We start from the raw sequence: 12,018 nt of genomic DNA on the forward strand, positions 1-12,018 counted from the left end.
CTCTCTACCCATGAGAAAATGACCTGAGCAGAAACAAAGAGTCAGACACTTAACTGACTCAGTTACCCCGGAACCTCTATAGGATTTGTACATTGAGAGACTTTACAGTACAGGGGATGAACTTTAAATAAGTCTTCCAAACTTTCATTGTCAGAGTTTGAAATTTGACTTTTATCCTCAAGCAGGCATACTCAACCAAAGCCTCTCAGAATGGATTTAGATGGGTTCATCTGCCACACTTCAAGCTCCAGTCACCAGATCTGCCGGAAAGTAGTCTTGATTATATTTACTCTCAGAGACAGACTCATTGCCCACTCTCACAGGAAATGACTATGGTTGTCCCTACTCATTCATTAACAGTACCTGAACTAGAATGTAAGTCTAATGACATGCGTGAAAAATATAAACCAAAACACTAAAGTGCTTATTCTAGTCATTAGTCAATACTTTTCTCTCCCGAGAGGGAAATCTGTATAGAAAGCCAAATTACCATGCAAAGTTTGCTTAATAAAAGTAGAATTCAAGAAACCATAACCGGCTCCTGGGTGGCTTAGTGGATTAAGCCTCTGCCTTCGGCTCAGGTCAAGATCTCAGGGTCCTGGGATTGAGCCCCACATTGGGCTCTCTGCTCAGCAGGGAACCTGTTTCCTCTCTCTCTCTGCCTGCTTCTCTGCCTGCTTGTGATCTCTCTCTCTGTCAAAATAAATAAATAAAATATTTTATAAAAAGAAACCATAACCTGAGACATTTCTCTCAACCCAGAAATGTACATGCCATGCCAGACAACCAAGCAATCTTATCCACTAGTTCTGAAACAACCCCTTGTATATTCCTTTTTTGGATGAAATATTGTAACATTAGCTCTATTTTCTCTGTCAGCTGTTTCTTTTCTCATATGTGTGCTCTTATCCAGGAGGCATTTGTTTTTATAATATAACACTCATAATTGGATAAAATTGTCCCCAATTCATCAACCATCAATTAGGGAAATGCTTGTGGACTTATATGACAAATGTATATGACACTAAAATTATGAATAAATAATGGTAAGCATGAAGAACAAAGAAAAAATATATTAAAGTACATAGAAATTGTGGATCAACACAAGGAATTTATTTGTTATAGCTAGAATTATTCTATTTGAATAGAAGGCCATGAGTTATATCCTTGAACATGCTCAAGAGACAAGAAAAAGAAAAGGCCAATTTTACAGATGTTACAAAGGGAAGACAAGCCCCAAATAGCTTAATTAGTTTATATTTATGGTCCTGTGGGATCATCAGCTTCTTGTACTGACTTGAGGATATTCATCATTGAGCCAGAAAAGAAAAGATCCAGATTTAGTAGTGTCAAAACTGATTTTCCAACAAAATAGGCCAGTCAAAATTAGGGACCAGTCTTTCAACCCAGCTCAGAACCATGGAAAAGAGAAATACAACAGAGAGCTAAAGTGATAGATGCAAACGGGACTGGCTCGCAATCTGCTGTGCAGACAGCGGAAAGGTGAAGTGGGCTTATCTCCCACAAATACTACTGTATTTGATAGTGTGGCAGTGTATGATGCTGACTCAAAATGAAATGGGTCTGTGCTCTGTGGTCATTCTGCCTATGTCTACAAACAACCTACTGGGAGAAGATTCAATTGTCCACACTGCGATGAAAACTATTTTCATTTCTATCAGCCCAATTTTATTTAAGCTGCTACAGAATTAGAAATTGGAGTCCTCTGTTTTGTTTTGTTTTGTTTTGTTTGTTTGTTTTTCCATTTCAAGTCAGAGTTTGTTGCACCATAACTTCCTCATGGCATTTTTCACTTCTGCATTTCTCAGAGTGTAAATCAGAGGGTTGAGCAAGGGTGTCCCAATAGTGTAAAACACAGCCACCATCTTGTCCACTGGAAATGTAGTTACAGGACGATCATATGTGAATATACATGGGACAAAGAATAAGATGACAACGATAATGTGGGAGGTGCAGGTAGAGAGGGCTTTTTTTCTTCCTTCTGCACTCTGGTTTTTCAGAGAATGTAAGATAAAAATATAAGAGGTAAGCAGGACTATGAAACTTACCATGCAGATAGCCCCACTATTAAAAACTATGAGTAAATTAATTAAATGAGTGTCCATGCATGCAAGTTTCAACAAAGTTGGCATATCACAGAAATAATGATCGATAACATTGGGTCCACAGAATGGTAGTTTCAAAGCCAAGAAAATCTGTGATGATGAATGGACAAAAGATACCCCCCAGGCCAGATTCACCATTGTACCACAGACATGCTGGCTCATGATAGTTGTGTACCGCAGGGGTTTACAAATGGCCACATAGCGATCTAAGGACATGAGGACGAGCACCAAGATCTCCATGCACCCAAAGAAGTGAAATGCAAAAATCTGGGTCATGCACTCATTGTAGGAGATGACTTTCTTCTCAGATACAGAGTCTACTATCAACCTAGGAGCAGTAGTTGTCGAGAAGCAGGTATCAGCAAAGGATAAGTAGAAAAAGAAGAAGTACATGGGGCTCCGAAGTGTCTGGCTGTATCTTATGGTCATCATAATCAGTAAATTTGCCATCAGAGTTGCAAGGTATAGAAACAAGAAGACCACAAACACGACTTTCTCTTTCAGGACATTCTGGGTTAACCCAAGCAGAATGAATTCATTCACACTGCTATTCAATTCCATGGTTACAGTAAAAGTAGAAACTGTTCATCTGCAGAGAAAATTGGGGAAATAGTGACCTGGCTATAGTGATGAAATTGGATTCAGAAATGCACTTTTATAGTTCTAATTCCATCAACACATAAAACAATGGCTCTCAGTTTTTCATATATTGAAGTCACTTGGGAAACTTGGTTTTTGTTTTTTAATGCTATGTCTATGCTTTAACCATGAGCATTAACTGAAGGTCTTCTTATGTGGACCGAGATTTTCAGGGGTAGCAAAGCTCTCATGTAATGGTTAGCTCTGCCAAGTTCTGAGAACTAATGACTTTGCTGTATGATCTTGATCAGGTCACTTCAAAGTCTTGAAGCTTTTTCTTCATTTGACAATTAGACACCCTAACAAATACTTTATTAAGTATATACCTATGTGTATGATGTGCATACACATGTATATGCAGCTCAATTACTGAAAAAGATTATCCCTTATAATTTTAAAACATATACACTTGGAGACTCTCTCTTAAAATAAACATTTCTTGATTTGGTCACCGGTTTGCCTTTATTATTCCTGACTTCTTGAGTACCTTGCTTGGATTATGCTTTAAGAAGAAATTACTTCCTAATTCAGCTTCATGGCAGCCATAATTATTCCTTCTCCTATTGCTTCAATTTAGGAAATTAGTACAATTTATTTTTATTCTGTGTACAATATTTCTGTGCATTTTAATATTGATGTCAAATAATCTAGAATTTATTTTAGTATGAGTTTTGAGAAGCTCTTTCTGATAAATCAACAATCCTTCAATGAATCAATAACAAAACAAAGTAGTTACCAGTATATACTAAGTACATACTCGTATCTTCAATCTATGTAATGGGGGATATAAGTATTTCCTCAGCCTCTTTTCAACCAAGTCAGAAAGATAACACACCTTTAGATAAGATCATTACTGATATAAGAATTACATAAAAACATATTTGATAATACCAAGTGAATTTTGGTTTCAAAAGAACAAAGGTCACTTAATTATCAATTGGATGGTCAGTGAAGTTTCAAAAATGATGAAGTGAAGTATTGACCCTAAATATATAAACGATTTTCCAGCACAGCTGTCTGAAATTCAAGTATGCCATAAGTTTATTCTCAATTTCCCTAAGTAGAATATAAATTTCCCATTTACCCTAATAAAATTACATATCTAAATAAAACTTAAAATTCATTTTCCATCTAGCTAAAATAATACTAGTGCTGTATGATAAACTAGAGATGTTATAACTATATGCTGTGATCAACAGTTCCAATGGTCTCTGACAGCATTAGAAAAGAAAAAAAAATAATGATTGCTTTGTTTTAAAACATTAGATTCCTGGGGCATCTGGGTGACTTAAAAGGTTGTAATAGAGAGGTTTAGGGGCAAATAATGGATAATCAAAAAAGCCAAATGATGTAGCTGTATCTTGTTTTATTTTAAATAAACAAAAAGAAGATTTGGGGCATTAAGACAAGAAAGTAGCATTTATAAGATATGCACATTATATGAGATCAACACCACCACTCATAGTTCTATCACTGAATTCAATCACCATTCATTCACCCTCCCAGAATGTCTTATCTCTCAGATTTTGGGGGACTTCACAGTAATAGAGCATGCTTCTTCTTTTCCTTAATCTTAATTTTTACTTTTTACCTGTTGAAATTTTACATTTCAAATTATATTGGTACCAATAGCCATTCCCTTGGTTTTCTCAGGTCAATAGACTTCTACCTCTATTTCGTCTATTAATATGTGCTTTATTAAATACATACATATGTTTAATATATATTTAATATATATATTATACACACAATTGAATTAGGCAATCCAAGATTATATATGTTTCTTGTTCTATAATCTTCAAACATCATTGAAACAATATTCTTTTATTAGTTTTTTTGACATTCACATTTCTTGCAAGTTCAGTGTGGCCCCTTGCTTTGTGTACAGAAAAATCTGTATGCAGAGTTTCACCTGTGATCCAGAAAGTTTCTGTGAGTACAGCACAGTCAGGCTAAAGCAGGAATGGGATGCTCCTTGATGGCATTTTGTCTCTCTAGTATTCACCCCCTACAGCATATAAAACATCAAATCCCTATCATCATGCATATTGCATGCAAGAGAAGGCAAATCCTGAAATATCAGAGAAGGATGCCATCTGATACCTTAACGTCCAGTTCTGTAAAAATCAGGTTCTGTAAACTGCATGGTGAAGAAAAGGGAAAACTAGATACCCAAATGAATAATAGTGAAGAGGAAGATAGGGCAAAGAGAGCATATAGTCAGAGCAGGAGAGAGGAGAATGAGAGTGAGGAGACACCAGGAAGAGAAGGGTTAGGGGAGAAGATAGAAAAGACATACAAAAGAGGAGAGATGAGCAAAAATATTGGAGAGGGTCATTTGACCCGAGTTTTCATTAGAGAGTTCAGCTTCTTTCTTTCTGACCCACCACATGATCCCTCACCCCAAAACCAGACAGAAGTTGCAGGTGTGAGTATAAGCAGGGGATTAACTAGGTCTTAAAAACCCAAGTGTGTAGAAAGTGCACTCTTAGTTATACCCAGCCCAGAAGCATCACCACTGACCTAAAACTTTTCAAATCCGGGGACTCCCCAAGAGAGAAACTTCTCCCATGTTGGCCTCAATGCCATGCTGAAGTTTCTTGCTCTACCCCACCCCTACATTAAGCAGAGATGATTTGAAAGTAGGAAATCCTTGCATTGAGGCCAGCAAAGGTTTGGGAAGCCTTAACTACCACAGCACCCCATGGGTGGAAATAGTGTCCAGGAACTTCACCATTTGTTAGAAGACACTCTGAGTATAAATTCCATCAGATCAGTCTTGACAAGGGAATGTGAGGAAAAGATCTCAGACAGACTAAAAAACTTACCTCTTTGCTTATGGGGAAATAGATGACTTCCAATAGAGCAAATTTTTCATATCTTCAACTTCAATTTACTTAGAGGGTGAATCATATGAAGCTTGAATAAATCATGCAAACTATACTTCACTGAGATTTATCAATGTTTTTTATCACAAGAGGTGATGGGATGTAGAGAGTTTATGCAGAAAAGGGAGTCTGCATGTGGCCCTACATCACACAGTTCCTCCCCAGAAACACTAATTTAGACAAAAACAACAAGCTCTAGATTGGAGTAGGGGAGATGTTCATAAAAAAGAAAATGTCTTAATTCAGTTCCTCAAAACTTTGTGAAGGAACTTTATCCCTGCACTCTGAGAGAGAAATTCCTTTGAAGCTGTGCCTCTTCCCAGAGTTGCTCCTTTGGAAAACATATGAGTAACTGATTTCTTCCACAGAACTGCATATTTATGGCAACTCTCACACAAGTTTACAAATGCCTAAGGCAGGCATCCAGCCTCAGGAACTCCAGGAAAACCATTACTCCCAACCCAGTCCCAAAGGATGTCCAATGTGTCACCTTGTTCAGATGGTCCATGGGCAAACACATGCTTTGGGGCCAATTAGTTAGCTTCAACTCACTGTGAACTGCAGGAGAGGAAAATCTGTTTACTTCTCCATAAGCTTTGCTTAAGCCCATCTCTTCTAGAAGTGTGAAAGTTGCTGAAGCCAGTTAAAGGCTTAGATACATGAACTATGTCAGATAGACAGACATGAGCCCTAGCCTTACCATTATCTGCTATGTGATGTTAAGCAAGTTTCTCACCTTCTTTAATTTCCAATTTTCTCTTAGGAAAAGTCAACTGGTAATAAAATTTTCTCTTTCTTTTTTTCTTTCTTTCGTCTTTCTTTCTTCTTTTGAATACTTTTTTTAGAGAGAAAGAGAGCACAGGAGTTGTAGGGGGAGGAGGGCAAAGGGAGAGAAAGAATTTTAAGCAGGCTTCACACCCAGTGAAGAACCCCACACAGGGCTCAATCTCTTAACTATGAGATCATGACCTGACCTGAAATCAAAAGTCAGACACTCAACTGACTGAGCCACCTAGGTGTCCCAAATATATATATATATATATTATATATACATATATATATGTGTGTGTATATATATATCCCAAATATTTATATATATTACATATATACATATATATGTATATATATAATATATATATAAATATAAATATATAAATATAAAATATATACATATATATACATATATATACACATATATATTTTTTATTTTTAACATTAATATTCAGTACTCTCTTTCCAAATCTTAACTACGTTCTAAGTCAATGTAGAGAGGAAGAAAGGAAAGAAAGAAAGGGAAGGAATTTTTGAATACATGTCTTCTGTATTTTCTTTTTCTTTTTAAATGTGTGTGCCATCCATGGGGTACTGGATGGTTCAATCAGTTAAGTCTCTGACTCTTTATTTGGGCTCAGGTCATGGTCTTGGGATCATGAGATCGAGCCCTGTGTCAGACTCTGCATTCAGCACAGAGCCTGCTTGTCCATCTCCCTCTGCTCCACCCCCTACTTTTTTCTCTCTTCTCCCTCTCAAATACATACACACATTCATACATATATACATACATATGTATTATATACATATATACATACATATATACATATATACCTACATAATATATACACAAGTCTTTAAAGAAAGATATGTGCCGTTCCACATATCCACACAGAAAGTTGGCTGAGAATAGTTATAAGCTATCAAAGATGATATAGATTGCATTAAAAATTACTTTTCCCATGGAAAATCATGTTACTACCCAGCACTCTGGTCCAAGAATCACCTGCCAGGTGTGTCTCTGTCTGCTAGGAACCTTCAATAGGGATGAGGTGAGCCATGCAGGGTACAGGGGAAAGACAGAAGGTGGAGACAGGAATGGAGGTGAGAGGTCCTCACAAAAGATTGCACAATGCTTTGCACTCTTGCCAAAAGGTCTAGTGGTAACCATCAAGCCACAAGCCCTGGTATCTCACAGAAATGTCTGAGAGGAAATCATACCCCAACACTTTGCCTCTTTTATTACAAATGGCCTGGAAGACTCCTGAGAATGGTTTTTGGTGTATCACTTAAGTTCTTAGAACCTCAGCTTCCCCATTAATTAAATGGGAATATGGAGACCTACCTTTAAAAGGCTTCTGTAAATCTTAAAATATCTAACATAGGAAAAGAATGAATCCGTGGCTCAGAGAAAGCACAGAAGAAATATTCATGTGTTCTTATTAATCCTACTTAAACATGAGGAACTGAGAACCAGTGAAGTGAAATATCCCACAAAGTTTTCACAGCTAATTGGTAACAGAAATGAGCCTAGAATCCACATCTATTAAGTATAAGTCCAAATCTCTTTTATGTTCATATGACGTGCACAGTAATGTCATAAGATTTCTTTGCCTGGAGAACAAGAACAGCCAATGAACGAGCCCCTGCATTAAACTTCCCTGTTTAAAAGTCCTGAACGAACTCCTTATATTTGAAAGAATTATTAAGGTCTCCAGTTCTGGTGGGAAAATTTTGGAGGGTAGTTTGCAAGGAGATCCTTAACTGGCCAAAGGCAAGAAGCTGAGTCAACAATCTCATGAAGATTCTTCAATCTGTGAGTCAAAAGACTTTTAGTGCTCATTAAATTTCTTGTACACCGTAAGACTGGATGACATCGAGGTTCCAAATTCTTTCAAAGAAATGCCAGGATTTCCTGAAATCACCTGACTATGCTCATCCCATCATTGAAACTGTGTGGAAATAGAACAAATGCCAACTGAGGTTTGTCCTAGTTTAAGCCACCTCTGTCCTCATCTTAACACCAATCAGGGCCCTGATTTAAACTCTGCTTATTTAAAGTTGTATCTTACAAAGGAAGGTTTCCAAAGAATAATTCAGAAATTCTGGCTAGATAAACCCAACTAATACAATGGAAATTTGAGGAGAGAAATGATTTTAATTGGATCAGAAATAGTTCAGGGGCGCCTGGGTGGCTCAGTGGGTTAAAGCTTCTGCCTTCGGCTCAGGTCATGATCCCAGGGTCCTCGGATCGAGCCCCACATCAGGCTTTCTACTCAGCAGGCAGCCTTCTTCCTCCTCTCTTTCTGCCTGCTTCTCTACCTACTTGTGATCTCTGTCTGTCAAATAAATAAAATCTTTTTTTTTTAAATAAAGAAATAGTTCACAATTATCACTGGGAGCAAGACTTATTGTTTTCAGAGAGTGGAAGAGGGGACAGAGTGTGAAGAGTGAGAAAATGCATTGACAGCAGTGGCTTTATTTTCTACTTGAATTTTGTATATACATATAATTATATTTTATATACTTTTATATAATATATAAAATATATACACATATATTTTATATAAAAGCATATAAAATATAGTTTTACATATATTATATAAAATTATATATAAAATATATATACATATAATTATATTTTATATAAAGTATATAAAATATAATTTTAAATATATTATATAAAATTATATATATATAGAGAGAGATACCACACCAAGATCTCATATCAGCAAGAACTACATTCCTTTGCCAAACTTTACTTTGGTGTGTTAATGTTACAGATATACTTAAAGGTGCATATGGGAAGATACCTCATTTATGCACTTATTCAACAGTTATTCACTGAACTCCTACATAAGGATGTTCTAGACTATTATGATACATAATGAACCAAAAAGAGAAAAAAAAATTACCTGTCTCAACTAGAGCATACAGTCCATGAGAGGAAACTGACAAAAAAAAAATAAAAATAAGAAAATTAAATTATATCAACATATCAGAAAGCAATAACTTTTCTTGAAACATAAAAAAATAAAATAAAATAAATAAGAGTAGATGGGGAAGTGAGGTCATGGAATCCAAGGTATGAGTTCCTCTTTCAGAACATAGTCATATGATGTATGAATTCCTACTGCTCAGTTTATGAGAATTCTTGATCTTTTCCACCCTAGAGTCCTGACTGTGTCTTCGTCGATCACAGAGATCTATATCCTACACATAAGTTTCTTTTAACTTGAAATAGTGTAAGTTTCTGTTTCTAATCTCTCAGATGTTTTTGTCATTCCTCCACAAAGATTTACCAAAGCATGGGATGAGTGGCAAGAGTTTTGATGGGTAATTTCTTTTCCTAATCTTTCACTGAATCTTACATATTAAGTAAACATAATCTCCAACACTTTTTAATTTACTATGAATACTGAATTACCAAATCAGAATTGGTAAGTGATCTAAGTGTGAAAATATTTTTCCTGGCACCATATTACTGGCTTTTTGTCTTTTCATTTTTCTTTTTCTCTTTCTTTTCTTTTTTTTTTTCCAATATATAAGCTCTTATTAAAGAGGACAAAACACACAAAGATTTTGTCTCGAATATCTGACTTTTATTCTTCACAATTTTTTTGAACTTCAATGTTTCATTTGTCTCTACAAACCACCATCAGTCTGTTTCATATTTTCTTTATGGCATTTTTCATTTCCCTATTCCTGAAAGTGTAAATCAAAGGATTGAGCAAAGGAGTTAGGATGGTGTAAAAGATAGCCACCATTTGGTCAAAGGAGAAAACAGATGCAGGTCGTGCATACACAAATATGCAGAGGACAAAGAAGAAAACCACAATAGTGACATGAGATCCACAGGGGGAGAGAGCTTTCCACTACCCTTCATGGGTTCTCAGAGAGAGCAAGATGACAACATGGGAGACAAGCAACAAAGAGAGTATTATGATGCAGATAGGCCCACTGTTGGCAACCACCAAAAGGCCAAAGATGTGAGTGTCAGTGCAGGCAAGCTCCAGTAATGGGTACAAATCATACATGAAGTGATCAATGCTATTGGGGCCACAGAAGGGCAGCTGAAAAGTAAAGAAAAATTTTATCATAGAATGCAGAAAACTCGCCATCCAGCCTATACCCATCAGAATGCCGCAGAGCCTCTAGTTCATGATGGTTGTGTAGGGGCTTAAAGATGGCCACATAGTGGTCATAAGCAAAGGCTCTGAGGACTATCACCTCCACCCCAGCAAAGAAGTGTTCGGCAAAGAGCTGGGTCAAGCAACCTCCAGTGGAGATGGTTTTCCTCTCACAGGGGGAGTCCACAATCATCTTGGGGGCAATGACATTAGAGAAGCAGGCATCTGGGAAGGACAGGAAAGCCAAGAAGAAGTACATGGGGGAGCCGAGGAGTTCTGGGCTGTTGCTGATGGTCACCAAAATTAGCAAGTTGTCCCTGACAGTTGCAATGTTGCCAAACAAAAATACAACAAATACTGTTTTCTGAACTTAGGATTTTGTGAAAGCCCCAGGAGGACAAACTCAAGTTACAAAGTTTTGGTTTTGCATGATTTCCAAGGGAAAGCTCAAAGCTGCCAGAAGGACCATATAGAGTCTACAATTATGAGAAAGAAAAATGTGTTTCAGACCGGTGTAAAGTGATACAGTCATCATTAAGAAGTTGGTGCATCTACATGAAAAATTATCTTCTGTGTTTCTAACATTACTGTGAACACAAAATTCAAATTTGTTGAAGGTGGTAGTGGAAGCTCAGGAAGAACTGAGGAGGAGAAAAAGTATTATTAAATACTTTAAAATAGCCAGAGCTCCAGTAAGGGGGAAAGGAGGTACCCCCACCTATGGAGAAAGAGTTTATCTCAATTACCAACTCTAGTCACTTAGCAGTGGCTTCCTGGAGTGAACTGCTGAGAAGGATTCTAAGGAAAGGAGCATGACACTGGAGTCATCATGTCCACCCATGAGCACAGAATAGGAGCAGAGGGCATTTGCATGCTATCCCTGCTAGGAGTTTGCCTGATCTGCAAACAGAAGAATAACATTCAGATTCAGGTTAAGAGGCACTTGCAAATCATGGCTACTCTCAAATATTTCTTTAAACATCTGAAATGAACGTGGCCTTTAAGATGAATTCATTCGTTCCTTATAAAAGAGAAAGTTACATGGGAAAGCTCCATACAAACACAGAACAAGTATCCATGTATTGAGATGTTTGGTTGTTGTTTTGGGTTTTTTTTTTTTTCTTCATCATTTTAAAATAAGAACTGGAATTTAGAAGGAAAAAAAAAAAACCCTATACCAGAGTGTTGCCATGTTCACTAAGTTAAATAATACCAAAAAAAAAAAAAAAAAAAAAGTTCTGGGCCTAGTGCCTAGGATAGAGTCCATGACCTTTCCTCTCCTTGCAAGAATGAAGAGCAGGTTGCCCTTTCAACTCTCCATCCAACTGTAAAGGTTTAAGCCTTCTGATTCCCTTGTTCATGTTTGGATGAGGCCTTTTGATGAAGAACACAGAACAAATGAATGTAAAATCAGAAGATAATGCCCAATTATTTACAGACACAATCTGTCAACAATTTGGCATT

At 36.8% G+C, this 12,018-nt stretch overlaps 1 protein-coding gene and 1 pseudogene across 2 annotated transcripts; both read right to left on the reverse strand.

Annotated features, from left to right (window-relative positions):
* Window positions 1-1,772: 1,772 nt before the first annotated feature.
* LOC308350291 (olfactory receptor 4C11-like) lies at window positions 1,773-2,687 on the reverse strand (the record flags this gene model as incomplete). Its single annotated transcript, XM_080815427.1, has 1 exon — window positions 1,773-2,687. One exon carries the CDS (start codon window positions 2,685-2,687, stop codon window positions 1,773-1,775), a length of 915 nt encoding a protein of 304 aa, XP_080671553.1.
* A 7,405-nt stretch (window positions 2,688-10,092) lies between these two features.
* LOC308350775 (olfactory receptor 4C15-like) lies at window positions 10,093-10,984 on the reverse strand (annotated as a pseudogene). Its single transcript has one exon. The product of its transcript is annotated as an olfactory receptor 4C15-like (transcript).
* Window positions 10,985-12,018: the final 1,034 nt, after the last annotated feature.

This window comes from Martes martes, assembly GCF_963455335.1.
Source record: "Martes martes genome assembly, chromosome: 10".
In the NCBI taxonomy this organism is placed as follows: Eukaryota; Metazoa; Chordata; class Mammalia; order Carnivora; family Mustelidae; genus Martes; species Martes martes.